The sequence below is a fragment of the Plectropomus leopardus genome, chromosome 17 (assembly GCF_008729295.1).
Source record: "Plectropomus leopardus isolate mb chromosome 17, YSFRI_Pleo_2.0, whole genome shotgun sequence".
Classification (NCBI taxonomy): Eukaryota; Metazoa; Chordata; class Actinopteri; order Perciformes; family Serranidae; genus Plectropomus; species Plectropomus leopardus.
Genome location: NC_056479.1, coordinates 22,989,494 through 23,014,505, shown reverse-complemented (window position 1 = coordinate 23,014,505; position 25,012 = coordinate 22,989,494). Strand labels below are relative to the sequence as shown.

The 25,012-nt window shown below is 39.9% G+C and overlaps 1 protein-coding gene and 1 long non-coding RNA gene across 3 annotated transcripts; one reads left to right on the top strand and one right to left on the bottom strand.

Annotated features, from left to right (window-relative positions):
• Positions 1-401: 401 nt before the first annotated feature.
• On the bottom strand, positions 402-23,895 carry recql5 (RecQ helicase-like 5). The gene is made up of 19 exons (XM_042504413.1): positions 23,762-23,895; positions 23,428-23,549; positions 21,889-22,410; positions 20,369-20,465; positions 20,171-20,282; positions 19,922-20,084; positions 19,762-19,844; positions 12,314-12,532; positions 12,128-12,224; positions 9,540-9,576; positions 9,399-9,457; positions 8,965-9,035; positions 7,433-7,526; positions 7,167-7,340; positions 6,432-7,066; positions 5,109-5,154; positions 4,825-5,037; positions 4,665-4,737; positions 402-3,615 (listed from the first exon to the last, which is right to left on the bottom strand). The coding sequence occupies exons 1-19, from the start codon at positions 23,856-23,858 to the stop codon at positions 3,491-3,493; spliced, it is 3,039 nt and encodes a 1,012-aa protein (XP_042360347.1). The 5' UTR covers positions 23,859-23,895; the 3' UTR covers positions 402-3,490.
• LOC121956277 lies at positions 14,399-19,743 on the top strand. Of its 2 annotated transcripts, XR_006106690.1 has the most exons (4): positions 14,400-14,853; positions 14,933-14,990; positions 17,749-17,870; positions 18,846-19,743. It is a non-coding gene; the product is annotated as an uncharacterized LOC121956277 (long non-coding RNA). The 2 variants fall into 2 exon arrangements; XR_006106689.1 differs by having other exon boundaries at positions 14,399-14,990.
• Positions 23,896-25,012: the final 1,117 nt, after the last annotated feature.

Genomic DNA, 25,012 nt, shown 5'->3' with positions numbered 1-25,012 from the left:
ATATTTTAAATTTTTATTTACTTCTAGTGATTTCTCTTTTATCTCTTGCTCAGTGCATTTTTCAGCCATGTTTTAAAAAGTAATCAGAAAGTGAATGTGTCCCCTATAGTGGAACACTACAGATACAACTGTCATATTTTCTAATATTATGTAATGTAATGTAATGATCTCCTTTTTTATCTACAACCTTAATTTATTCATTATTTGAGTGTGGGAAAATTAAACTCCTAATTTACAGAGGGCACCTGAAGGCAGCACACTGAGGGTGACGTCACCGTTTATTTGACAGCGTCCCCGGCACGGACGTCTCCTCTCCGTCCATCCCCCCAAAAGCTCCAATTGAATTTGTCCAATTGAAGACATGAGCGTTGATAAATTAGCACACAGTCAGGCTCTCACACTGTGGTCAGTCTGTCCTGCTCAGCAGTCTTTATTGTAAACATTTAGGAGCAAAGAGTACACAGCCTGTTCAGATTAAACAGCCAGGCCTCTGTGTCTGGCACTGCTTCCAGGACTCTTTGGGTTTCCTACTCCTGACCACGGGGACACTAACTGTGACCTCTCACAGCATCGACAGGCACTATAACTAAGGAACATTTCCCTCAGTGGAAACCACGGCGTTCATAAAACAAAAATATGTCTTTCAAAATGATCCCTTTGCTAATGACCGGAAGATAAAACTGAATCTAGTGAATCTTTAAATATAAGAAAACATCAACAATACAGTTTCATATCATACAGTATCAGATTTATAGGTTTTCTCTCTTTGCTCTTCAGTCCAGCAGTCAAAGACGAAATATGTAGCAGCAGTAGATGTATATAATATCTTTAATGCTGCGTTCACTGAGAATCAGGCAGACCGACAACACGGGAAAAACAAACAATCCAAAACAATGACCCGACGTTGGAACAAAATGATAGTATATTGCAAGATATTTCTGTATTGTTTACAAAGAATGGAATAAAATATATTAAATGTTTATTATTATGTAATTTCCCCACAAATATCTACGTATCGTCCAGATTTTCTGTGTTTTTCCCAAACGTGAAAGAGTTAGGCAACATCCAGTTGTAGTTCCATCAAGGCAAAGTTAAAGTATTTTAACTCTGAACGGCAACACCATCTACAGCTGCTGGTTTTCTCTGTCAGCCTCGTCTACTGTCCTGCTCTCGTCCATTAAAACAATATCCAGTTTGCCATCTAAAATCTCCCTGATTCCCTGTGAACGCAGCATCAGGCATTCACAACACAGAACCGCCTGGTTTCTGTCAAACAATAAAACATTGTTCCACCGTTCTAGTACGTTCTAACCCCATTTACTTCAACTCAAGTATTCTTCACTTCACTGTCAGCCACAATGTGTTTCGCGCCATGCTCGCCGTCTGCCGCTAAGTCCATCACTTTGGTCCACATTAAAACATCTAAACATCTCATCAACAATTATATGAACTGCCATGTAATTTGGTTCACACTAAAATGGTCTCCAGAGGATAAACCATAGACTGTATGTAAAGACGGACAACATCCCCAAAAGTGTAACTTTTCAATCTAGATTGCCCCCTGGTGTCTGGCTGCTGTGTAGGTCATAAAGCCCGCCCCCTCTGTGATAGCAAATGGAACAAAGGCCAAACTAAAAACTCAAAGTACACGCCAAATAAATGTTTCCCAAAGACTGTTTCTGTCACTGGGGGCAGATCTCGTCACCCTGATGTTTTATCAAGTAATCGTTTTTATAAGTTCAGTTTTAATGAGATTTTTAATTATACAAACGGGGGCTTTCCACCATGATTGACAGCTGTGACCGCCAATCCGTGCGCTCACACTCAATGTGGCTGCTCTCGATTGGTCAGAAGGGTGTTTTGGTGAGAACTCCCCCATCGTGGATAACGCTACAATAACCCTCACAGGACGGCAACGTCCGAATCTCGGATATTTCAGACTCGCTTAAGCATAGTGGGGATGAGTGGGGGCGTGTTGTCCATCTTTATATACAGTCTGTTGGATAAACTTTAATAACTTCCATGTTTCATCTAGCACCATCAAGTCAAAGGTTATATTTGTTATGCCCAAATATCTGCAAAACTGACATTCATGATCCACAGCTGTTCTTTGTGTTTAGAGTTACAGGATCATCATTGACTATGTTTACGTGCACACTAATATTCCACTATTATGCCGAAAATGACAATTTTCTGATAATAAGGGTCACGTAAACAGCATATTCTGTTTGGATATTCTAAATTAGGTATTTTCCAAATGTAGCATTTTCAGTTAAGATGTGGGATATGCTTGTATAATTCGGGTTTTAGGACCATCCTGTTGACATGCCAACAGTGCATGAAGAAGATGCGTCTTATTTGGGGGTTTTACCAAAGTTTGCAACACGCAGCTTCTCGTCTGTTAACGGTCGGCTCTGCGTGTTTTACACGAACCAACTAGCCTGCAGCATACAATCTGTAATAGAGATGCCTGCCTACAACAAAGAGAAGGCATCATCAACACTTGTATATTAACAGGTTTTTGGACAAGCACAAATATCTCACAGCCGACCTTTTCAGGAAGGTGGTCACAGGAATAAAAGAGGAAGGCTGCGTGTATACTCAAAGAAGTCCACCGCCAGTGTAAAAATGTTGAGATAAATAGCAAAAGTGAATCCGACTTTTCGTTATTTTGACCTGATAAACAACATAAGGGCACGTTAATCTGAGTATCCATGGCTGCATGTAAACAGGAACAACGACTTAAGATCCACGTTAACTGCTAAGTAGCAATAGTCTAATAATACTGGAATATTTTGTGCAGGTAAACATAGTCTTTGTGAGCATGTTAGCACTCACACCTTTACATTTAGCTGTAGCTCAGCTTCACAGAGCAGCTAGCATGGCTGTAGCTTCTTATGCTGTGTGTCACTTCCCGTTTTTCCGTTTATACACTTGCTGTTTTGATCGTGAAAGCGTTCACACTGACAAGTATGACAAATGCTAAGTGCGAGTATCTGGATGGTGTACTCATCATGGTCAAAAAGTCTAGTGTGGAGCACTGGACACTCCTCACTGTTAAAGGTCGCTGCGTTGGCTATTGGGAGGGGAGAGAAGGCCGTACGGAGACACAGCATTAGTCCTGGTTATTCCAAGAGGCCTTTGGGTTTTCATTCACTTCAGCTCAGTACGCAAATCAACTTGCAGAGATTTAAAACAAAAGAAGAGTGCAGAACCACAGAAGTGCCTCGCACTGAAACATAAACGACACTATCAGTATGCACAGATTTACTTCTGCTCTCTCGGGCTGTAACAGTCCACACGTTATTGCTTCATTATTGACTTACAGCAGCAACACACCCGAAAAAAGCAGAGCTCAAGCAGCAAATAAACCGAAAACCTGGTCAGCAGGCGTCTGTGGTGAAGCCTGAGGTCACTGGGACGAGAGAAGCTTAGGCACTGACAAAGAGGAAGGGTTCGACCCTAAAAATGGCTACGTTCTCACTTCCCATCATTCCTTGTTCTCAGTGGTTTTACAGCTGTTCGGTCTTTTAAGGTGCTTCCAGTCGGCCTCGCTCTCACAGCGTTTGACTCCGCTGAAGAACTTCTTGATGAGAGCTCGGGCTTCTGCTTTGACTGTGGACACAGACAGGCATTAGTGAGGAGTCCATCGCATGCAGAGTTTTAGATCAGCGGTTCAAAAACTGGTGGGTCGCGGATCGCAAGTGACTTGTTACCATGTCAAGTTTGTGAAAAAACACTTTATTTTGAAGTATAGTGTATAGTGAAATTGCAGCACAGAGCTGTAATTTTGAAGTGTGGTTTCCTGCTGTAGAGTGAGAAAGTTGTTCTTTTTTTGAGAACAGTAACTATTTCATTGTCCCATTCTTGTTATAATTTGGCCTGTTTTGTTTATTTTGTTTATTTTTATTTTTTATTTATTTTACATATTTTTCCTTGAGCCTTCCTGAACGACTCAGGGAAAATGTGTGAAGTGTTCATCCTACATGATGTGTTCAAGGACAGTAAGAAACTTGAAAATACAACAATAATTTCTAATTTAAAGTTTCTGGCTCTAATAAATGGTGTTTTTTTTTTAGGATTTTTGTTTTGGTGGGCCCATGGGTTTTGAAGGCATGTTTTCTTTAAAAAATAACCAAAAAATTTAAAAGGAAAAAAAAACAGAGATAAAGAAAATCTGCGAAAATTTTTCAGTTTTAAAACAAAAACAAACAAACAAAAACAAATAATCGCCAATTTTTTTTAAGGAAAACAAATAAACAAAAGTTAAAAAAAAAAAAAAACAATAAAAAATGTAAAGGAAAAAAAAGCCAACATTTTAAAAGGAAAAAAAAAATCACCATTTGTTTCAATAAAACATTCCTTGATGTTTTCTTAAATAATTTTTGGCAATTTTTTTTTCTCTACAGAGGTCCGGGCTAAGCCCCCAGTGTATTCAAATCTTAGAAACGCCCCTGGTTTTAACTAACTGCACTTCAGTCTTGCAATATGTTTCATTTCATTGTATTTTAAGCCCATGTGTTAATTACATTTTGTCAAATTAAACTGAATATGTGGTCATTTCTCTTATGTGTGGACTCTGAACTAATGACGAAGGAGGAATCTGGACCCAGCAGCTGCACCGGGTGGCAGCCGCTGTTTTAGTTGATTTCCCTCCTGCTTACCTTGGCCTTTTCCCCGACTCCTCCCCTCTGTGAGAAGGTGAGATAAATAGCGGGCGAAGGATTTAAACAACTCCTGCAACCAGACAGAACAACAGCTGAGAATTCATTTTAATTCACACCTCTTTTCTGCAAACATGAAAAATGTATTTGCCTCTCTCACCTTGGTGGCAAACTTCCCCTGAGTGTAAAAGGGGTCCAGGTATCGGACCACGATATCAGCTGCTTCCTTCAGCGTCACAGGCTTGGGTGGCTCGTTGACGGGGAGCAGGGCTCTCTCCTGCACATTCGGGTTAAAGGTAACTCTTCTGTCTGCATGGCGGCTGCGTTTTGGTGGAGGAGACGACCCTCTGTCCGCCTCCAAGTTATCGGTCAACTGGAAAAACGAACGTGTACCGTCAGTCAATGAGCGGAAGATAAGTGCTACGATAAGAAACAGACACTTACCTTTTCTGTTTGAGGTGGTTTAGCTTCTTCCTCTGATTTGTTCAGTCTGTGTGAGACATAAATACAACGTTAGACTTTTCCATTAACTCTGTCTTGAAGGAATACTTCTTCCCAAAAGAACATTTGTCTATCAATCATTCAACCCGTTTAACACTTATTTTGTGAAGAAAACTTCTCGTGTGCCTCCAGTGAACCAAGAATCCAAAAGCAGAGAAAAGCCTTGATGAATTTAGGACCCCATCTTACATGTATACAGACATTTCCCCCCCTCCGTTCTGTCAACACAACATTTGTTTTTTACGAAATATCTCCGTACACACCACAATGCAAAATCAACACTGAACACCGGCACTAGCTGTCTTCCGTAGTCTCCCCTTGTCACAAAGGTAGTAAAGCATACAGGCTATTTTTCAAAACATAGACTGGAGATCTCATCACTGTTGATTCCCCTGCGATACAGAGTTAAAGGAGCTCCCTCACACATACAAGTGATGCTCTGAACATACAAATGTTTTCCTACCACTCCTCAGCGACAACAATCCCACTCTTAAAAGTGTCCCACCAACTGCTCATGATCCAAAACTGGCGTTTCTGGCAAACTTTAAACCGCGGATGCTGAGGTGGGTCATATAAAGTGGGCGTAGCAGACGGCTCTGTTCATCAGTGAAGTGCAGCAACACTACTTCATGTGTCTTTATGTAACATCTGTTTATAAACTCTGAAACTCATATAATCCAAATCTTATTCATCCAGACGTATTTCCCAAACAGACTGACAGGAAACTGAACAAAAACTTTGACTTATCAATGTTCTCTTTAACGTCAGACTCAACAAAAACAGCAATTTTAACTTGAACACAGCAGCCGCTGGTCTACTGCTGACTCAATCAGTAGTTTTTTTGTTATTGTGTGATTTTGAGTAACTCCAGCCTCTATCGAAGCAGTGGCAGACCAGCGGCTCTCGTGTTCAGTGAGGTAAAATTACTGTTTCTGTCAGTGGAGTCTGGCTTTGAAGAAAGCATGGATAAGTTTCACTTTTAACTCCTTCGAAAGGTCTATCTGTCTGGAAGTACTGATGATACGTCTGGATTATACTGCATGACTTGTGAGAGAGTTTGTAAACATGTGTTTTGATATAGCTAAACTCAGACCCCTATGACTTCAATTTATCAAGAATTTTCTCGGGTTTTGGATTCTTTGTTCACCGTGGAGAGCAAAAACGTGTTCTTAACAAATTCTGCCGTAACACAGGTTGAGTAACTGGTACACAAATGATCATTTAAGTTAAGTGTTCCTTTAAAATGTTGCATTTAGGGAGCCTTACTCTGCAGCGGACTTCATTTTCTCTTCAGATGTGTCTTGAAGCTGCTCCAAATTTAACATCTCTGTCTCATGACTTTCCTCCTCTTCATCATCCGGTTTAACTGTTACTTCTTTTTTACTTTTTTCTTCAGTCACGTCCTGAGTCTCCACAGGACTCATCTCTACGTCTTCCACAGTGACAGGTGAGTGTTCCTGCTGGCTCTCACTTTCTTGAGCGACCGTCGCCGTGGAGTGAGATAATGTGGCATCGAGTCCCTTTAGGGTCTCTGCCTCCTCTGGGTCTTTGTTGGCTTTTGTTGTTGTTTCTTTTTTGGTGAAGTACTGAGAAATGTTGCGGGAACTTTTTGCTGCTTCTGCTAGCTTCTGCTGCTTCTTGCTCATGGCTCTGCCTGCCTTCGTTGGGCTGTTCAGGGAGGCGGCGACGGCACTTGCTTTGGCTCTGATGGACGACGTTACGTCCAAAGATGCATCTGTGTTTGTCTCTCCAGAGCCTCCTGAGCTGTCGTTGTAAAACCCGCCGCTCTCTGTCCCTCTGTTAGACACAGTGTCCAACATTGAGGACTTTAGCAGATCCTTTGCAGTCTGGAAGGGGTTGGATGATCCCCTCAGGCCTGCTCCTACTCTCTTACGCTTCATCTGGAGGAATAATGCAAAAAAGTAATACATGTTTATATCTGAATCCACAACAACTGCTTGTAAACTAGGTGAAGCAAGAGTGCAGTGAAGTGGATCTTACAGAGTAGATCTCAGATGCAGATGTGAATCCCTGCATCTCTTCAGAAAAGGAGGACGAAGATGAGGAAGGTGCCTCCTCTTTGAGTTTTGACTCATTTTCTCTGGATTCACTGCCACTGTCAGTCTTGACACCTTCTTTTTTTACTCCAGGTGTCGTTTTCTTCATCTCTGACACCTTTAAAGCAAGCTTTGAGTTAGGGACACATCTTCCAAATCTTTCTGCATGCTATCAACGATGCTGTGACAGGCGGAGCAGTCAGCAGTTACCTTCTTCAGGACGGCAGCTTTGTACAAGTTGGAGGACTTGCTGCTTTTAAAGACCTCATATTCGATATCCACCGCTAAAGACAGAGTGTCACTGCTGAGAGAGTGAGGACAAAAAACACAATGTAAAACTATGTGGAATGAAACTGTGATACAATTGTAGAATTTATACTGAAAAAAAATTAAACGTGACACTGGTTTTTGCTTCAATATTTTACAGGTTTAAGTGAAAGATCAGAGACTTTTTTAATGCACCCAATAAATATATAATTTTTGGCTGCAAATGTATAAAATTTGCATCAGTGTGCACTTCACCTTTTCCAAGATAATCCATCACCTGACAAGCGTATTGCATCAAAACGCTTGGCATCATAAGTACACAGGTGGGCTTTGAGATGGACACAATTCAAGGACACTCTAAAATGTGCACTTTTATTACACAAAACAATACCACAGATATTGTAAGTTTTGAGGGAGCGCACCATTAGCATGCTGACTGCAGGAATGTCTGCCAGAGCAAATGCCTGCAAACCGAATGTTCATTTCACAGTGATAAGCTGCCTCCAGTGTTTTTTCCTTGAATTTGGCAGTACATCCAACTCAACAGCAGACCACATGTAGCAGCAGCTCAGGACCTCGACATCCAACAACTTCACCTGCAAGATCTTTTGAGACCAGCTACAAAATGATTTCTGCAGAATCTGGCAGGAACCATCTCAGAGAAGCTCATCTGCATGTTTATCGTCCTCACTGGGATCTGACCTGACAGTTTATCATCATAACCGACTTACTGTGGTTGTGTGGCCAGTTTGATGAACTGCCAAATACAGGAAAACAACACTGGAGATGGCTTATAGTTGTGACTTAAACAATCAGCTTATGAGTAGCAGCTGCAGTCAGCATGCCAACAGCATGGTCTCTCAAAACTTGCAACATCTGTGGTAATGTGATAAAACTCACACGTTTCGGAGTGTCCTTTTACTGTGACCAGCCAAAGGCACGTGTGTAATAATGATGCTATAATAATAATAATGAGGCTTATTAAGCATCTTGATTCAGGATGTCCCGATTAGGATGGAAGAATCAGTATTGGGCCCAGTCAACACATTTTTTAAATGATCTGGATTGGTTATTTTGAGCATGCACCACACCTGATCCTTTGTTTGTGTCCGTCATCATACAGCTGTTGTAAACAGAGAGCACAATTTGCGGCATCTGCTGATACTGGGAAACAGTTTCGGCAGATACTAACTATCAATGACTCTGATCAGGGGCAAAAACACTTGATCGGGACATTCCTAATCTTGATATGCCACAACTGTCAAGTGGGATGGATCATCTTGTAAAGTGCTCACTAACACAGATTTTAACAAAATCATACATAAAATTTAAAAGAAATAAATCTATCGAGTGCCAAAAAAAATTGTGGGAGATATTTCACTTCAATCTATGAAAAATGGGAGCAAAAACAAAAGTGTTGCAGTGAAATGTTTGTTCACTGTATGAATGTTTGAAGCATGTGTCTGCATAATCACTTGAATGCATCTTCTGCCCCCTGGTGGCCATATAACGCTTCCTGCAGGAGACACAGGCAGTGCTCTCTGGCCTGAAATACAACATAAAAATGCCACATAAAATTCAGACTAAAATTGCCAAGAATGATCAAAGCTACAGGTATTAATAATAAATGAACCAGATTTTTTTTACTCCAGTGAAAAGACAACATTTCACAGGGATGTTTGCAAGAGGGAAACTTTATGCAAATCATCCTCTGCAGTCGCATCAGTTTCTGTTCATGTGCTGTAAATATACTTTCTTTTTTACATCAATAATGTCAGTCTCTCTCAGTGGAAACGTCGGCTCAGTCACCGCACGTCTTCACAACCCATCACACATGAGTCACTGAATTCCTGGAGACGTGTTAATGAGTGCAGCAGGTATGAGGAATGTGTATGCAGTGTTCAAGTACCTTTACAGTAAGCCTGGGGATCCTCTGGCTGCTGGCGTCTCTCAGTGGGCAGTCATCATCTACACAGCAGAAAACATATTTTATAGGACAGAACAGATGAGTCTGGATTCAGAATTGTTTTATTTTTCTATTGATTTTTACCTGGTGGAACAAAGTCTTCTCTCTGACCATCAGTTCCCTAAGGAGACATGAGCACAGACTGAGGTTAATTCTCAGATATTCACGTAAACAAAGTAACTTCCACTCAAACAAAAACACAGAGAAGTCACTCATGGTTACATTTCCTAGATTTCTGCACAGCATTACAGCCAACCAAGAGAAACTTTGCTGATTTTAAACCAGCTTTTTATCGTAACTATCTGGGTAGTACGTATAGATGAACTGTGGTAAACCTTTATCTTTTTTATCAGTGTCCATATCTCTCATCTCTCCTGGTGACCACAGATTGTACTTCCACATATTCATATCCCCTCCACCACGGACAAAGAGTATAGAAGCAGGATGAGAGAGACCCGTCCAGTTCCTATTAAACTGAACTAGGAAGTGCTGATCAAACATGAACCAAGATACTGCTACTGTTCAGGCCTAAAATGTCTTCAGAATCATATTTTGGTGCGCTGTTTGGCTGTAATACAAGAGCAGGAAGTAGGCGCCATACTGTTTCCTATATTATAAAGAATGGAGGCTGAAAAAAACCCACATCAGAAGGCGACACTAGGCAGTGCTTATAAAATATAAACCAAGATTTCGTTACTGTGTTGCCTATTTCTTGCCTCAAATGTCTTAAGAAAATTGAAATGCACTGTTTGGCTGTAATTCAAGATGTTTTGTTATCAGCCAGCTGCCATGTTGTTTCCTGTGCCAAAACAGCAAAGCTCACAACTGGCTTGTTCAACATGACCTGCACCACGCCTGGAAATTGGAGTAGATTGGGCGGCAGCAGTAGTGGGCGGTGACAAAATCTGGTGAGAGCCAAGCATTTCCCATCATGCCCTGGATTTTGCGGTTGGTGGAGAGCAGCTGCAGTGCCTGGCTTTTAAATCTGCCACTGCCTCGATCTGAACATCATCCACTTTTGCATGATGTCAGAGCAAGTGGGGATGAAGTCTAACCAACATGAAATGTGTTGCAATCAGTGATGATTGATTCTGCGCAGGCCTGGCTCATCTCGAACAAGCCTATTATGTCACCCATCAGTGGGAGCGTTTATTTGTCTCGTGCAGCGCAGTGCATTCTGGTAGTTGTAGATTTTTTTACATCACGTGCAGAAGTGAATGCCAAAATCCTTTTCATCTGTTTTCTCTGGTCATGTAGCACCAGTCTCAGAAGTATGTGTCTTTACTCATGCATAGACAGCCCAGTTTAATGAAGACCATCTTTCCAGCAGTGGAATACTTCTTAACCCTTAAATTGCCAAATTATTCTATTTCAGATTTCAACTAGCGAACTTATTTTTATTTTTTATTGTAATTCTTTCTCCCTCATTTCCTGTAATCTTCCGATAGCCACTTTTAAATAAAAGTGCTTTTACAGTCATAGTGTGGTGCAGCAACACAACCGCCCTGGAGAGGGGACAGTGGTAAGAGTTGAACGTGTCTCAGATGGCTGGCTGTGACTTTTTCTCTGTTTCCGTATATAATGTCACACGAACCAGACGCCAGACTCAGAAGGTGATCGCTGACTCCTCTCACCCTGCTAGCTCCCTTTTCAAATCCCTCCTCTCCTGAACGAGATCCCAGAGCTTTAGATTCAGGACATCTCACCTCAGGAAAAGTTCTTATCCTGAGGCTGTTCGATATTTGAACTCTGACGCACAGCACTTCTATCAGCCAGCAAGCACTTTAAAAGTACGTAGATGGCAGCAAAAAGCACTTTGGGACTTCATCATATCATGTATGTTGGAATGTATAAACTATTTTTGCATCGTTTTTACATATTTTATTTTGTTATGTATCATTTTGTATGTTTTTAAGCGCTGCACAATCAGACTGTACAATAACAAGTGAATAAAACAAAAGATAAATATCTGATGTTTTTGGGGATTCTTTGGATGCACAATGATGTGGTGTTGTAAATTTCTATTTTAATGGCTTTTTAAATGTAAGCATGATTGTATGAAAGTGTATGATGCATGGTGTGTATGAGTATAAATGTATAGGTGTATGTTGGTACTTGGATAAGTGCAGTTTTGATATATATTTTCTATAAATATATTTTCTCTTTTGTTATGTAAATTTCATTATAAATAAAGTTCTACTTCTTTTATTGTAATTCTGCATTCATTCAGTTGTTAACTGTGCGCATGAATATCAGAAACTCATTTAAATGAAGTTTTAAATGGTGTGGGATCTTGGTGAAGTTGGCCTCCTTTTCATCACCACAACACCTTTTCTCTAATTTGTTCTTTATGTCAGTTTCTTTCTGTTTCACAGTCATGGCATTCCTGCTTTTATTGATGTTCTATTGCTGACTGGACGAGCTCCACTTGGACCTGCTGGCAAATTGTTTTACTTCAATGTTGCGCCGCCATTCCACTGAACATGTGGCAGCAATTTACCACCAGCCTCTCTTACAGAGGCCTCAGCAGCCCCTAACTGTCTGCTGCCAACAGCTGGCAAACAGATGCATGAAGAAAACAACACAAACAATGGAATTTTGTTTTCTTTTCTGGTTATAGAAAACATACTGCTCTAAAAAAGAGTTTGAGTGTGTTGATGGTTATGCTTTACCTTCCGCATGCTCATCTGCTTCTTGAAGAGCTCTGAAAACTCCTTTTTCCTCTTTGTATAGTCTTCCTCACCACTACCTGCATCCCCTTCATCAAACCTGCAACATGTGATGTCAGAGTCAATCTACAGGTTCATCACTACATTATAAAAGTGATAATAAGTGGGACACATGTAAAGTTTTCATGCCTTTCAAAGCCGTAACCCTTCTTTCCTCCTTCATAAAGGTCTGGCTCGAAACCAAATGCTCCTTTGGGCCCTTTGCTCTGAGCTTCAGTCTTGGTGCTGAGGGTGGCCGCCCTCTCCAGCTGGGCTCGCACAATCTTTGGGTTACGACAGTAGTCACAGGCACCTGCACAGTTCGGCGTCTTGTCCCCAAAGAACTTGGAGATGGTGGCATGGCGGCAGCTGATGGAAAGAGAAGAGATACTGTCAAGATACCGCTTGTTAAAAACTATAAACTGTATAAATAATGGATGTATCTACTGTGACGTCACCCACTGGTTTGTGGACTGCTGTTTTGCAGCCTTGAGTTCAGCATTTCAGCCATCGCCATCTCTGTGCTTTTTGAAGTCAGAGGTGAGCGTAATTTGGAAGAGAGGTTGGAGCTGTGGAGAAGGACGGGGTCCATTTGGCCATTTGATGAACTGTAGTTTTTGGCAAATCCACATTGGCTACATTGTTCAGCCTCGGAGGTGGCTGCTTGTTAAAACGTAGGGCATCAATTTCTTGGCCTAACATCAGTTTCAAGTGATATTTGCCTTTGGGCTACTGGAAACTGAAATGACGTTCACCAATGACAGTGGACAATATTTTTCTGTTGTGTAACATCCAAGCAGCAACCTCTGGGGCTAAAAAATGAAGCCAACACAGAAGTGCCATAAACTGCAGTTGCTTGAAGGTTCGAAACAAATGTGTCCGCAAACCAATGGGTGATGTCATTATTATTACAGTCTATGATTAATTGTTATGTTGGCTAAAAAGCAGAACTCAAGACTAATGGCCTCCCGTCGTACCATCGGGATGGAAGTATGCTGTAAACTGCTGTAAGCTTTTTGTATCCCTGATAATGCTGCAATTGTGAACAACAAATCAGTCTTGACATCAGCAGGAGGAGAGCCAGTTAACCTTCACTGTTTCCTAATGAGCAAAATCAAATAATAACATTAAGATAAGATCTTTAGTGTCATTGTTAAAAACAACGACAGTCAGTTTGGTGATTCTTCAGCAGCAGGACAAGAAAAACACAAACAGTACAAAGAACTTAATACTACCAACACGACAAAACACAATACAAAGTAATAACATTATCATGATTTTTTCAAATGTTTTTTTTGTAAGATGTTTTTAGTTAGAAACTTGAAATAAATAAAGCTGTTTGAAAGGAAGATGTGTTGATTTTTTTTTTTACTGCAATACAAGAAAGATATAACATCCTTTCCATGTGAAAGGTTACATAAAAAGTTTCAATAATTTGAAGGATTGAATTGCTCATTCTTAATAGTGTGACTAAGTGACTTATTTTTTCATAATGAAGATTTCTTTGTTTCCCAAAACTAAATAGATAAACATAAAACATCAATATTGGTGCATCCCTATTAAACATGACACACATGTAAAGACAGGCTGGTACAGCTCTTGTGAGTTATAAGACATTCATTCAGTCTGAAGTTAGTTAGAGTCAGTTAAGTTAGTTAAGAGTCTGCATTTAAAAAGGTCAAGTCTGATGATGTTTTTGAGCAAACATCTCTTCATCATACACAGCATCTAGTGCATTATTGATCTTTTAGCTATTGTGTAACCATCACACAGTACTGTGATCAATGGTTCTGTTCTTCTATAAGTCAAACAGGGCTCCCATGAAATAAAAAATACTGTTGTCAAAAAAGAAAGCGTTATTATCCTCAATGTTGACTCCATTACTTGTTTGTGTACTAATAAGAATGCATTCAAGCAAATTAAATCTTTTTTTGGGAGGTAATTAGTCTTATTTTCCTTTCATTTCTTTTTTTTCGGCACAATACTTTTATTTATTTCTACAGAGTTCACCTCCTGCATAATGTCTCCTATTAAAATCCCAGCTTTGAGTGTGATTGCTGTCATTATTTTAATAAAAAGGCCTCACACTTCTATTTCAGATCCAGTATTATGTAACAGCCAATATTCACACAACCACAACCACACACACACACACACACACACAGGCTGTTTGGGAAAGAGCCCATTAGATGAGCCACTCAACAACATGCTAACTACCTTGCTGAAAATGGAAACTCTGCCTCCACAGCCATGAAAGAGAGAGAAGCAGTCTCACCAAAGGAGGTGGGGAAAGGCAGAGAGGCACACAAAGACTCTGTGAGGCAACAGTCACTCCCGGGGAGGACTGCCAAAGACAGAACAGCCTCGGAGGCGGACAAACTAAAGTGAGGCGCACAGCAGATAACTACTCTGCAACAGAAAACCACCAAAAAGAAGAGAAGAGCAAAAAATCATAGAAGCAAAGAAGAAAAAGATAAACATGAAAGAAGAAGAGCAGTGAAAAGGATTTGTTTTTTTTAATCTAATCTCACTGTTCCTCCACTCCACATGCAGAGTTTCATCACTGCCTGAGGAATAACCCCTCTTAACCTTAATCTCGACCTGGCTGCTTATCTCCGTCTGCTCCTCTGGGTGACGTACGGCACATTTCAACAACAAACTAACACTCTGACACATAAAGCACTCAGCAGGTAACTCCTCCAGGGAGGACATGTCATGTTCATCACTGTCTCCTCCTCGTCAACTGGTCTGCTTACTTCTGTTTTGTAGTTTTTGCCAGTCAGTCTGGTCTGGGCTGAGCGCGTGAAAACAACAGAGATTCTCACGGGTAAGTGCATTCACTGCGAGTGTGTCTGTTTCTGTGCAGTTTTAAAGGTGAACCACCTGAGAAATACCCAGGTTGAGAAGAATGTGGAGAATGTGTTCAGAAATACAAACTTGTTAGGTGCAAACGTACTTTCAGAAGTTAAACTAGATCGCTTTAGTTATACCAATGGCATTTTAACTCACGATTTAGAGACATTTGTAACTAAACACCAAGAGTTAATGAGCAAAGTCTGACTTGGGTAAGCTCACGGCAACAGAGAGTTCATATTAAATATGATTGTATTATATTCAAAAATGGATCAAAACAGGATCTAAAATAAGCACTGACTGTGCAGACACTGCTGCCAAACCAGCTAAACCAACTAGGGAAGTTTAAGTGATAACAGCATCCGCTTTGGTATCTGCATGTTGTTAAAAACTCAAAGTAAACTGAAATTGATCTGTCATATGAATTCTGCTGCACTAAAACTGGCAGAAAGTGGATGCTCCAAAGCACCAGAAAGCACAAAAACATTCAGTAGCACACAGTTGCCAGTGTGTTGGGTATGCAGTAATACAGCTCTGTAGTAAGTGTTACGTGTTTAAGGATTGGTATGGGTTGGAAATGAACGTTTTTGTCCACCTGCCACTGTGGCTGATTAATTCCAAAATCCACCAGCCACTCAATAGATAAACATTGTTTTTTGGCAGGTGGGTGAAGCAAATCTAGCAACCACTTGCATATTTTACCAGCACTTGGTTGGTGGTTGCTGCTTATTTCCAAACTTGGGATTGATTTTAAGATTTTATTGTTTAGCTACAAATCATTAAAAGGGTCAAGCTTTGGCATATCTCAGGGAAGAATGTGCCTTTTCAGTTGTATCCCCCAAACTCAGAAAAAAGTTGCCTCTCAGTGTTTCCCACACATTAATTTATTTGTGGCAGGCTACCACAAGTAAAACATCTGATCCCGCAAACAGATTTTTGAGCACAATTTGCACAACATTACACCACACTCACGGAGCACCAAGTGTAATGTTGTCACAGACGGAGTAGCAGAACGTCTGGCGAAGTGAAAGTGAAACTTAACGGTTCATTGTGCTAGGTCTACATGTTTGCATTCACTCACTCTGCACTCTGCTTCCCCTCTCATCCTTCAATCTGTTCAGCTCTGACCAGATAACCGGTCAATTATCCACCAAAGAAGACTTAAACTGCTGCTGAGAGATGAAAATAGCTCTTAATGAGTTTCGCCTGGGCTGCTTACAAGGCCCTGCAAAACTTGTTTGAATATAAAGAGCGGGCACAGAATGCTGAAATTGGCCCTAAAGGCTGGCTCTACAACAAAGTCAGTCCTCATAGACCCCCATGTTAAAATACCCAACTTTACAGCAGAAATAAACATGTTTACAGCCTGGCACAAAAAAAAAAAAGTTGCAAATTGGCTTTCTTTCAAAAGAGTAAAAGGTCAATAGTAAAAAAGGTCCAAATAATTATACTAAAACAAAATTAAAAATAGTTTCTAATAGTATGTATTTCAATGATATTATTATCTACTGTTTATTTTATTTATTGACTGATAATAATAATAATAATAATGATGATGATAATGATGATGATTATTATTATTATTCTTATTATTAAATAAATAAATAAAATGCATATGTTTTCAATACATTTTTACCTATTTTTTATTTTGATAATCTTTTCATAATTTCTCTTTCATCCTCTCTTTTTAAAAATTAATTTTCAGGTCATTTTCTTGACACCTTTCTTTTTTATTTCTTACAATTTCTTACAATTTCTTGCCAAGTTGCTCATTACCTTTTTAGCCATGTTTTCAAAAGAAGTCAAATCAATTTGCTCAGGTTTGAAAGGTTTAAATGCATGTAAAAGGTGTCTGAACGCGGCACAAAGAAAGTTACGTCATTCCAGGTTTCATAGGGGTTAATTAGTGAGCTTTGGAGGTGCGAGCAGACAGATTTTGTTACCTTGAAACACAGATCGGCTGGCTTTTTTCTATTATACTACACTAAACTAAACTAACCTGCTGCTGGCTTATAATGAATGTTATTCAGTACATACAGTCTTTGTATTATTGTATAATGTTTTGTTATTCAATCCAACCCAGCATATCCAACAGAGAGCTGAGCCCACAGACTGTCACACCCATGTGTCATTTGATTTACTTTGGAGCACAATAACACTGTCATCAGTAAAACACGTATAATTTGACACTTGGAACGCCATCCATTACAAAGACTTCACACATTACAGTCTGTTAACCTTAAACACAATGGGACAGGTGTCCTGAGAACTTTCTGTTCAACTGCTGGACACAGAGAAAGACCCTTTTTTCCCCTTTTGTAACATCTCCTCACAAAAAGGCTGGACAGAGGGTTAATGTGTTAGTTATGCTGAATACCTTAAACCACCAGCACCACCCCCATGTCATTTTGTGGTAAACAGACTCATTCTTGGCTAGAAAAACCACATGCTTTACATCAGAGCACTCCCAGGCAGTTACTCCAGTCACCGTCATCCTCCCCTTTTCTCTTTAAAAGGGAACCTGCAGATTGAGAAACTCTTAAACGGCACTTTATCGTGTTGGTAGATAAAAAGCTGAAAGTTATGTGCTTATGTCAACACACCAGCGATGTGGTCTCAGTAGCAAGGAACAGGAGTTATATCCTGATCACTCTGAACGCAGGCAAACAAATGAGACACTGAGTAAACCAAATTCAGGCGTGACCTTTTCACTGTAAATGTTTTCACCTCAGCAGGATGGATGCCAGAGAGGAGACGCTGAACATCCTGAACAGGATATGGGTCAAGCTGCAGGGTCTGCCCAGCGCCAGCCCTGTGGAGCTGGGCGCTTTCTTTGTCATCTTAACCTTCATCTGTGAGTCTCTGCTCTCAACAATAGGTCCAACTTTTTTTCAGCCTGGGGCCTATTTTCCCATGTTTTGTGTCTTAGTAACTGATGTGAACAACAGTTTTTGAAAACTGGTCGAGTATTGAGGGAGAGCAGCAGCAGCTGGCAGCTGTGCTTCATTAGCAATGTAACCAGTTATGGCAATTGTGCACCCTCACTGTGCATCCATTAAAAGTGTTTGTTTTTGCCACAGACATGTTCAGACTGTTATAATTAGTGTCTAAAGTGTTAACCTGTCTGTTGGTCTGATTTGTTTGACAGTGTGTCTAAATCTTGTTTAAGTTTAAGTCTCATTCTGAAATCTCACAAGAGGTGATGTCAACTGCTGAAAAGTATAAATTAATCTAGATCAATTTTTTATAATCAGTTCGGAATCTGATGATATTTTGCACCTACTTACTGTTCACTGAACGATTGTTTTTGCCATTATGCCATGCTTTCATGGTTAATGTTATGGCACGTCAACATAATAACCTCAGTTAATAACATTACCTCCACTGTCTGCAGCAGGTGTCTTCATTCTTGGAACAGCAGTTTTCTTTAAGAAAATGTGATTTTTTTCCTCCTCTTTTTGACTGGCAGTAGCGAATCATAGAGCGAGATTTAGACACAATAACACAGGTAGGATCACTACCTATGAAGTTAATTTCATCATGAGACACTTCAGACACTCAAAATAACAAGCTGAGCCTGTCTGTGGCAAAAATAACCACTATTAATAAAGTGACGCTGCCCGGTTCCCCAATATGGTTGCAGTGCTGCTGCTGCACAGCTGCTGGCTGCAGCACTCACCCTCAATACTAGACCAACTTTAAAAATTGTTGTTTACATCAGTCACATAGACACAAAAACATGGGAAAATAGGGACCAGGCTGACAAATTCCAAAGTTAACCTTTAAGAGTGAGCTGGTCATGATGCAGCTTTTATTTGCTCTCTTGCAGTGGTGGTCGTGCTCATGACAGTGCTGACATGCATCAACTGCTGTTGCTGCTGCTGCTGTCGCAAGGCCACGAAAAAGGGATTGAACATTTAACCATGTGAGCTCCACACAAGGAAAACTAACAGAGACGGTGCAAAACATCCCCGAAACACAACACAGGCTTTCTCTGCTGGTCTCTAAAGCATAATGAATCCTTCTAAGAGTGAATGAAAGCTCCTGCTGAGAGTCATGGCCATATACTTCATAGGCATTCGAGACATTTCAGTGACTATTAAAGCCTTATGCAGGGTGTGTTCAGCGGCAATCGAGGAGCCCAACCCTTGAAAAACAAAACAACCTGACAGGATGTCCTGACTGGCTGCCAAACACACCTGCTATAGCTGCCACGTTTTCAGGACAATCTACATTCTTTGGAACATCCCTGCGCTTTGCAGGACAACAACCACGCCTCTGACCTGAGGAGAAGGCAGAGCCGAACAAAACAACACAGGCAAATACTTGGACTATGAACTGCAAAAATGTATAGAATCATTAAAATACTGCACCAAGTTGCACAATGAGATAAAAGATAATGAAAGGGAGAACCAAATGAATTTGTTATTGTTTTCTACACCTAATTATTATTATATTATGTGTCGTTCTATAGTTAGACAAGGTCCTCCTGAGGGAAAAGTTGTTGGCAAACCTCAGTGTTCTTTCACAGACTTCACAGCACAACAGAGATCAAGTCTGCCCTCTGCTGTACATAATCTGAAATGGACTATGATTTTATTTTGAAAAGTACAGCATGCATGTAATGGCAGTTATATTTCATGTATAAAACTGCATAGATGTAGAGTGGAGAGATTATGCTATTCTTTGACTGTACACTTTTATACTCAATAAACAAAATGCATGTATGTGAGCGCTTTACTTACGCCTCTTGAGCACAGAATGACACCATGGCATCAAAGTCTTTAATGGCCGCTTTGTCCGTCTCCTTCTCAAAGCCACGTTTTGCCTGCAAACATGTTCGAAGAATGTTCACAAACTTGAGTTTCACACAAGCTCTTTACATTTTTTGATAACTGCGCTGACCTGTTTGCGGGAAATCTCCTGACGGATGAGGAAGCTGATTTGCTCCTGATCTTTCCGGGAGTAGTATGTGCGGCAGGATGAGGGCAGGCCGTCTCTCCCAGCTCGCCCTGACTCTTGATAGTAACTAGCCAGGGACTTAGCGAGGTTCCAATGAGCTACAAACCTGCAGGATTAGTGAAAACATCAGCACATGCAAACATAAATTCGGTAGCCAATACAAAATCATGTAGCAAAACCTCGTTGTCCCACCTGACGTTGGCTTTGTCTACTCCCATACCAAAGCTGATGGTGGCTGCAATAACCAGCACCTTCCCCTGCATCCACTCATTCTGGACCTCTGTGCGATCTCCTGCCTTCAGACCTGCAGGATATCAGCAGAAGTCAAGCATCTGAGCTCAAATCTTGTCTTTTACAATCCTACAACTACACGGAGGAAAACAGAATTACCTGCATGATAAGGTTTGGCCAAAACTCCAAGCTTGGTCAGCTGGTGAGCCACTGTTTCACAGCCTTCCCTGGTCCGACAGTACACGATCCCACAACCCTGTTCACAAATATTACGTAAAGAAGGTTAAAGAAATCAGGGTTCCTATTTCATATTTAAGGAAAAATATCAGATAATATTGTCACAGTACAGTTTAACTGGTATCAACCTACATGGCAGATGTAATGGGAACAAATAGTTTTATGCTGAATCGAAGAGAAACTAAACAAATTGAGGCTGATGTCATTATTGAATTTTTTTTAAAGTTTAAAATATATCAGCACAGACAACATTAGAGCCGCAGCAATTAGTGGATTAATTGATTAGTCAATCAACAGAAAACTATCTGGCAACTACTTTCATAATAAAATGATTTGCTCATGTTCAAAGCAAAATTGCCAGACATTTGCTTATTTTATACTTCTTTAATGTTAGAAATGATTGTGATTTTTTCTTTGTGATATATGATAGCTTTCAATTTGAGGCTGTTGGTCGGACAAAAATTCCATTTAAAGATTTTACTTTGGGCTTTGGGAAATTTCACTATTTTTGAACAAAATTATTTATCGACTAATCAAGACAATAATGGGCAGAATAACAATTAAAGTAATCATTAGTGGCAATCTCACATAAAATAAACAAATATTCTAGTAAGAATCCTTTAAACTTTGTTTTCACAAACATGTACGATCAAGACACAGTATGAACTGTCATGTTGCAGTTTTAAGTCTTTCTTAATGATCTTAAACACATCATTGACGTTTCTGAACTGCGGTTGTGATCTGGCAGCCATACTGAAAACAGCAGAGCCGAAACACAGCACTGCCACCAGCAAGAGCAGACTTTCTCATGTTACAGCTAAACAGTGCACTAAAATATGTTCCTGAAAACATCTAATGCGAGAAATAACGCAGCAACAGAATCTTGATTCATATTTTATCTGCATTCACCAGCAGTGACTGACATGATAGACAGCTGATTTAGAGACTATTCAGATCTGTTTAGTTGTTTACTTTCACATTAGATGGATATTTGCAAATGCCATTAGGAGCACTAAGACCAGCCAGAGGAACACGATTTGTTTCACAGACTGTCTCTTTACTGTCTCAAGTACAACTGTCATGGTATAGAGAGTTTTTTATAAAAGTTACCAACTACAGCTTTAAAACACATAATCAATTTGGCTCTATTAAAAAAAATAAACTGTTAAAGATTTTTGTAATTTTGTTTAAATTTGCAAACTGTAAAGGATTTTTCTTGCAAAAAGAAACACTGAAAAATAATTTTGTGAAAACTTTAGGCTAACCAACGCTACTCTATTCAGTTATTTCTGTTTCTGGCCTTCGAAATGAGCTTTTCTTTGTCTGCCACTGAAGCGTGAACATGATTTCAATAAAAAGATTAATAAACGAATGAATGAGGGTTTGCAGGTGGTGGTTTGTCATCCAGAGAAAAGAAGGACTTCAGCACAAACAATTCCAACCTGTCCATTAGAGCCGCTGTCCAGAGCCAGTGCTTTTTGAATGAAGGCGTAGAGGTGGACGTAAGGGTTCGGCAGCAGCTCCCTGAAGATCACATCATAGTGCAAGTTACTGCGGAAGACAGGTGTAATGAAGGACAGTGGCGAGCCCAGCCTGAGGGATTTAATAATGTCCTCTTGTACATTCTTGGGCGCTGTTGCTGTCAGAGCCAAACAGGGAACCCCCGGCAAGCGATCACGCAGCTCTCCCAGTTTGAGGTAGTCTGGCCTGAAATCATGTCCCCACTGGGAGACGCAGTGAGCCTCGTCCACAGCCAGGTAAGACAGCAGGCTGCGGGAGCAAAGGCCCGTCAGGCAGGGCTGGAACGAGGGAGAGGCAACCATCTCCGGGGTGATGTAGAGCAGCTTCAGTTTGGGGCTGCTGCTCCCCAAATCGGCCAGGATCAGACGGCGCTCGCCTGCTGGGAGCTTGGAGTTGATGGAGCAGGCAGGGATGTTCAGACTCTGCAGGCGGTCCACTTGGTCCTGGGGAGCAACACGGGAAGGGATTAACTATGTTGGCCCTGAGGGTCAAAACCCTAAAACCTTTCAGAAAACACTATAACATTTCCCAAAACACAACAACCTTTTCAAAGCAAAACATTTCCCAAAACACTACATTTCCCAGGATATAACATTTCCCTTGTTGTACTGTTTTCTGAAAATGTTGTACTCTTTTGGTAAATGTTGTAGTATTTTCTTAATGTTGTAATGTTCTGGGAAAAGTTATGTTTTGGGAAATATTGTAGTGTTTTGGGAAATGTAGCGTTTTGGAAAATGTTGCTTTGTTTTGGAAGATGCTGCATTTTCCAACATGTAGTGTTTTGGGAAATGTAGCGTTTTGGAAAATGCTGTAGTGTTTTCTAGAATCTTTTGTTTTGGGAAATGTAGTTTTTCATAAATGTTGTAGTATTTTGGGAAATATATTTTGTGTTGGGAATGTAGTTTTTTCATAAATGTAGTATTTTCTAGAATATTTTGTTTTGGGAAATGTAGTTTTTTCATAAATGTTGTAGTATTTTGGTACATGTTGTAGTATTTTGGTAAATGTTGTTTTGTCTTGGGAAATGTTGTAGAACCAGCATTGCTAAATGCTAAAAGGGCACAGACCCAGTTGATCCGGACCCGTAACCAGTTTCTGATAAATGAACGAGAAAATGTAATCACCTTCACAGAGTGTTGTGTTTTTTCCTCCTGACAGTCACGGCTACAGACTGCAGCTAACCAAGTTAACAGTATCCTAGTTTGAAAATAAATATTATAGAAATCATTAGGAAATATGCAGTGCTGATTTAATTTGGTGGACTCAGGGGTAGGATATCAGATGCAATTTAGACATTATGAAGTTCGGACCTTTGCTGTGGGGAATTATTTGTAACTGGAACTGAATACCACGGTTGAAGTGTTTGCTGAAATGTTTTGACCCTCAGGGCCACCATAACTAACACATAATAGAGACTGCACATTGCATTGGAGCAGCCCAGTCAGAGATAAGAGACTGACCTGAATGAGAGCGATTAGCGGGGATATAACCAGAGTGATGCCCTCAGCCAGCACAGCAGGCAGCTGGTAACAGAGGGACTTTCCTGCTCCAGTGGGCATGCACACAAACACATCTCTGTCACCTGCAGGAGGACAACATCAGAGAGTTATTATTTATTAATATTCTCTTAAACAACACCACATGTGACACGTAACTTAAACTGCGTCTCACATTTTAAACCACCACAAAAAAACTCAGTTAAGCTTCTTGTTGCTAGGAGCCAGCTAACGTCTGCTAATTAGCTAAAAGATAAACTAACACAGCAGCAGATATATGCGCTGTCGGCTGACTTACGTCGGACGACTGCTTTGACAACATCTTCCTGTTGTTTAGTCCGAAAGTTGTCAAACCCAAAGTGGGTTTTTAAAGCCTGTTTTAAAGTTGTTGTCATCGTTTATCTCTGTGTGGAGAACTCATAAACCTGTCCGGCGTCGTCGCACACTGATAACGTCATCATAGTCGCCGGGGGGGAAAAAAAGCATTTTTTTGTTTTGTTTTGTTTCCAGATTCTGTTTTCGTTGATGTCATGTTTTAATCCATACGATAGTTGTTTTTTTTTGTTGTTGTTTTATATTTTTATTGTAATGGTGGAAAGAGTTGCCACGTGGTATTTATGTTTTATAAACTCGTCACAGCTGCGGCACACATGAAAGGGATATATGGCCAAAAGTATATGGACACCCCTGTGTGCTCAGATACACATGTAAAATTAGTAATACTACAGTGTAAAAATACTCTGTTACAAGTCCTGCAAAAGTCTTAGCATGGAGATATAATAAACTAATTTCCTGCCACGCTTAATAAATACATAAATAGATAATGTAAAATAAAATAAAATGACACTTTTAATTTAGGGTTGTTTTTTTTTAATTTTTTAAATAATAATAGGTTCACAGTGTATTAAATGACATTACTTTATTTAACCTTTTATTGTTTAATGTATGCTATGTGATGGCAGAAAATTGTCATTAATGAAACACAGCCATAACCATAACTGTTTCATAGAGAAAAATTAAAATATTATGAAAAGTATTCACTAAATTGTTCGTTAAATTTACATATTTACAAGTTAACTTGTTGTATATTATATTATATTACATTATATTATTTGATTATTATGTACATTAATGTTGCAGCTGGTTGAGCTGGAGAGGTGGAGCTAGTTTTAATAAATGTGTATGTGGGACAGCTTGATAAATTCCCATTTTGGATTAAAAATACTATCTTATCAACATGTATAAACATGTCATAATGCTGATAGTATTATGTATCTGAATCTCCAAAATAACTAGTAATTACGGTTATCACATTAATGTTATGGACAATAATGAAATAAATTTCAGAAATGTATATAAGTATAAAATACCAAAAAATTAAATACAAGTACCTCAAAACTTGAGTAAATGTACTTAATTATCTACTCACCACCACACGGTGTGTAACATGTAAGCACCTAACTGAAAAAAAAAAAATCTTAAAACACTTGCAATAAACTGTGAAGATCACTTAGGCCTGAGTGCTGTTTCTATGCAATATGCTTCTCCA

What these genes read in the sequence shown, in the direction of transcription:
- recql5 (XM_042504413.1), bottom strand. Translation starts at nt 23,858, where the DNA reads ATGACAACAACTTTAAAACAGGCTTTAAAAACCCACTTTGGGTTTGAC. An exon ending in TGTCAAAGCAGTCGTCCGAC is followed by an intron (nt 23,550 to 23,761) that starts GTAAGTCAGCCG and finishes GTCCTCCTGCAG; the next exon opens with GTGACAGAGATGTGTTTGTG. An exon ending in AAGGGTTACGGCTTTGAAAG is followed by an intron (nt 12,225 to 12,313) that starts GCATGAAAACTT and finishes CACATGTTGCAG; the next exon opens with GTTTGATGAAGGGGATGCAG.